This window comes from Merops nubicus, unplaced genomic scaffold, assembly GCF_000691845.1.
Source record: "Merops nubicus isolate BGI_N331 unplaced genomic scaffold, ASM69184v1 scaffold12323, whole genome shotgun sequence".
Lineage (NCBI taxonomy): Eukaryota > Metazoa > Chordata > Aves > Coraciiformes > Meropidae > Merops > Merops nubicus.
In genome coordinates, this window is record NW_008601000.1 from 1 (window position 1) to 4,361 (window position 4,361).

The following is a 4,361-nucleotide window of genomic DNA, read 5'->3' on the forward strand; positions in this document are numbered from 1 at the left end:
CTCCCCAGGGATGAAGACCTCTGGAGCCTGCATACTGTTGTGTCTCTTGGCACTCTCCCTGTCACCAGCTGGTGAGTCCTTATGCCAGGGGGAGGGTTTCTTCTCCACCCTGGCCCCGTGGAGTTTCCTACGCAGTGGAATGACCTGAGGAGAAAGACAGCAACGTGTAGACTGACAGTGAATGGGGAAGGACCCTATGCCAGGGGGAGGGTTTCTCCTCCACCCTGGCCTCGTGGAGTTTCCTACGCAGTGCAATGACCTGAGGAGAAAGACAGCAATGGGTAGACTGACAGTGAATGGGGAAGGACCCAACAGGGAAGTCAAGGTGGATATAGGGTTATAAGGATAAATTTAGGAACTGGGGTCTGGTTCCCACATGTGTCCACTCTCCAGTAAGTACTTGGAGTCATAAGAGACAGCGTCCACAGCCTCCACTGCAGGCATAGCTGCTAAGCAAAAAGCCAGGTCCAGAGCTGAAGAGTCTTGGCTGTGCCTGGTGCTTGCTGTAGACTGCTGTAGCACCTGTATTTGCAAGACCTGCAGGGCATTTCCCAGGGCTCCACAAGGCTGTCTGGCACGGCTGTGAAACGTTTGCTGTCACTAGCAGTTCCTGCTGCAATCTCCTGGTTCTGGGCCACTCAGCTGCCACATGTAGATTTTTTTTGTGTAGCTACTTGGAGAAACCTAACCTCTATAGTTCAAACCACTCTGCTGTTGTTGTTCTGTGTTGTTTCTCCATATCTTTGCTTGCTTGGAGTTACTTTGGCAAAAATTCAGACCCAAAACAAGAAGGCAGCATCAGACATTAATAGAAAACTCAGGACAGACAGCAAAAGATTAATTCCTGTGAGTGGATAAAGCTTCACCCAGGAAAGACTGTGCAGGAGGCAGGTGACTGCGCCTGTCACGGTCAGAGCAGGTTATTCCAGTAGATTTTCAATCCTCCCTTCATGCTGCATCCTGATTCTGCCCCAAATAGCACCTTCTGCAAAGCTGCAGAGCAGAGGATGTGTCTGTGACACGAGGGAGGTGAGGCGTCCAAGAGATGAGTTCCTAGGTGGCCTTCAAAGTTGGAGGTAGAAAAAAAAAGTTGTGGGTTTTGTAATGCATGAAGGAGGCATGGAAAGAATAATTCTTCCTTTTGTGTATTTTGTTTTAGCATTTCTAGATTTGTTTGTTTGTTTGTTTTGACCTGGAAAATGCCAGGAATCACCATCGGGTCTCCCCTTGGCTCTTTTGGGTTTAGGGAGGCTACAGGTTGGGTGAGTTAGGATTGCAGTTTTAGACCTCAAGGATTAATATATTGCAACCTAGATTATAAAATCCAATAGTTGATAAAGCATATGAATTGAGTACCACAGCAAATCTAAACTGAAGTGATTGAACATCAGATCAAGTCCCCTCTTCTGTCTCAGAGGTTTCATTTCACTTGTGTCCTGTATTTTTGGAACTGGGCTGGTTTTCTCATTACCTCCTAGGGAGGGAAAAGAGCTACCAGGAGTTGGCATCTCAGAGACAGAGAACAAGTGAGGAGCCTCCCTCCTTTTTCCACAGGACTCAAGTTTCAGATTTGGTGCTGCTGGGCTCTGTAGTGGGTTCAGAATTTGCATCCTTCCTTTTGTGTCAGGAACAAGTGAGCAAGTGTTCAGTATAATTTCTCTCCTCTACTTGTTTACCATTGAGGGATGAGGCAGAGTTTGGGCTGCACTGCTCTGCCCCCTGACGTTATTACAGATGTCTGGCTGCCCTGGGGTGGGTGGCCAGCAGCTGAGCCCTCCCTGGCAGCAGGGTGGGGAAGGCAAAGCAGGGCCCAGTGCCTGTGAGGCTGCACAGCAGGATCGTGCAGGGCTCCCCAGAGTCCCTCTGCAGCCCACAAGTGCTCTTGTGGTGAGGAGGGACTCAGACAAAGCCCCAGCTGTGATGGTTCTTCCCCCCTGGTGCTCCCGTTGAGCAGCAGGCTGGGGCTGAGTTCCTCAGACGTCACAGGGTGTACTGTGTTTGGGGCTGGTCCTGCACACTTCCCTGCAGTGCCCCAGCTCACTGAGCTTTTCCTGCCAACTCCTTACTTCATCCCACCCTGATTGTGCAGACATTTTCCTCCTCTGTGGCTAGCAGGAAATATTTTCCTCTCCCTGGCTGCTGTAGGAAGCAGCTCTCTCACCCTTTGGACAGTCTAGTTCAGTTTTAATTCCTCCTCTTCCAGACAGCAGGCACAGCCAAGCCTCCAGTGTTCTCCCTCTGCAGTGCCCCCGGGGGCTGAGAGGAGAGAGCTCTTCTGCTCTGTGCTGCACACCCAGGCAGGATGAAGGAACAAATAATTACTTGCCCAAGGAGCTACAAGGCCTGCAGTCTGTTTCTTACCGTGCCAGGGGCTTGCTCTGTGACCCCAAGCACATGGTTTCCATGACTTAGGTTTCCTCTTTGATGAAATGGAGGTGGGGGTTTTGACGACCTCCAGAGCAGGGAGGCAGAGTGAGTTTTGTTTCCAAATGCCATCAGATGAGGTTTCAGAAATGCAAAGTCTGATAGCAGATCTGGGGATATTTACCCTGTTGTCCCTGTGCCAGCCCTTGGCCCCGGTGGAAGCAGCAGGGGTAGGATCAGGACCTGCTGTATCCACAAGTCTTTGAAGAACAAACCCAGGCAGCAGCAGCGGAGGCTGAGGCAGAGAGGAGAGCATTTCTCTCCTCAGCAGAGGGCAGTGCTGTCTCCTGGACAGATAGGCAGCTCACAGACATTTCACAAAGCCTGCAGGCTGTAGAAATGCCTTTGCCCTTTCTTCCCTCCCTTCTCTTCTCCTCTCTTGCAGGCTGGTTTCCACGGGTGGTCAATGGGCAAGACCTGGAAACTGCAACTGGTAAGTGTTACAGGCATGTTATGTGCAAAAGACTCCTCGTGTGACCCAGTTGCCCTGTGTAGCTCCAGCCTGTGTAACTGCAATGCTGTTCTGTGCCTCCTTGCCTCTGACACTGTGAGCTTGCCTTTTAGTGAAGATTAAACAAGTCCTCCCAGACAATCTGCTAAGTGTTGTGTGTTCTTTACAAGTAATTCACCAGTGTTGGGGTCCTGAACACTTAGCTGAAGTGTGTGAAGTTCACAGCCAAGAGCTGTGGGAGATCCTTGGGAACTGAGGATTCTTCAGGCAGGAGGTGCTTGGGAAGCTCTGCTTCAGCTCAGGGCAGTCCCAAGAAAAAGGGGCACAAGTGGCATGGTGCTTTAGCAGTGAGGCTGCTGAGAAACTGTACTGACTGGCCTTTGTACTGGCTGTGGTTTTGGGGGTGAGTTGCTTTATCCCTCTGGACTTGTTTCCACTTCTGTGACACGATAAGAGAAACTGAATGTATGTTTGCATCGTGCCTCAGCAGCCAGAGAACCACGAGGCCTTTCCTTCAGGCTGGAGCTCCTGGCTGAGCCATCAGGCACCTCCCAGCTAGCATCTGTCATGCAATACCTGAGGCTTCCCAGAAAACTATTCAGCAGTCAGTCCAAAATATGTCCACCAAGCTGCCCTTGCCTTCACACATTTGCCCTCCAGCACACCTACCCCACAGCACACCTACCCCAGCTTTGCCACCCGTTGCCTTTCAAAGGACCTCATCTGCTGATGAGTTTCTGCAGCCCAGGCTCAGTTCTGGAGTTGCCCTCCTCCTGCAGCGGGTGCCTGAGCTCTGTCCTGCTGCTGCAGGAGCCAGGAGTGCCTGATTTCAGACACCTTCCCATCCAGATGCCCACAGTACCTGTGCCTGAGAGTCAGAATATAAATCCAGAGTTCAGTAGGGGCTGATGCAGGATAGGCACTGAGAAATCCAGGCACTGAAGGGCAGATGGGTACGGGTGGGGTGGGAGGACTCTGTTCACTTATGTTTCTACTGAACTGGATTCCAGTGCCCTGTGAGCCTGCCCTGGCAGCTAAGGGAATTCAGGACTGGCAAATAAAGACAAGGTCTCTCAAGGACATTCTCTCTTTTCCAGGTGAAGTTAGCACCAGCTCTCTTATCAGCCCCTCCGGTAAGCTCCTGCCTCCGGGCACCTTCAGGCTCCTTTTCCCCTCTACTCCTGCCTACACAGACACAGAAATTGCCCATTCTGCTCAGAAACTCCTCGTCCCCACTTCTGACATCTGGCTGTGCTGCTGCAGCATTCCTGGTGCCTGGGAGTGCTCTCTGTGCCCCATGCAGGGGGTGGCTTGGCAGCCCCTTCTCCAGAGGAGCACCCGTCTCACCCGGTGTGCGAGGGCTCTCCAGAGCTGCTTGCAGTGCAAGAACCACGAAATCTGGAGCCCCTGGAGCCTGGGCTTCCAGAGGTGGTTGCAGGCAGAGAGAAGTTAAATGATGAGGGAGAAACATTGGTCAGGTTCAGCA

At 51.8% G+C, this 4,361-nt stretch overlaps 1 protein-coding gene across 1 annotated transcript in view; it reads left to right on the forward strand.

The window, feature by feature from the left end:
• Positions 1 to 10: 10 nt before the first annotated feature.
• MFAP5 (microfibrillar associated protein 5) overlaps positions 11 to 4,361 on the forward strand; it is an 8,253-nt gene continuing 3,902 nt past the window's right edge. Inside the window, exons 1-3 of the mRNA XM_008937867.1 lie at positions 11 to 71; positions 2,810 to 2,857; positions 3,973 to 4,008. Coding sequence (XP_008936115.1) covers positions 11 to 71; positions 2,810 to 2,857; positions 3,973 to 4,008 — 145 coding nt within the window. The remainder of the gene's footprint in view (positions 72 to 2,809; positions 2,858 to 3,972; positions 4,009 to 4,361) is intronic.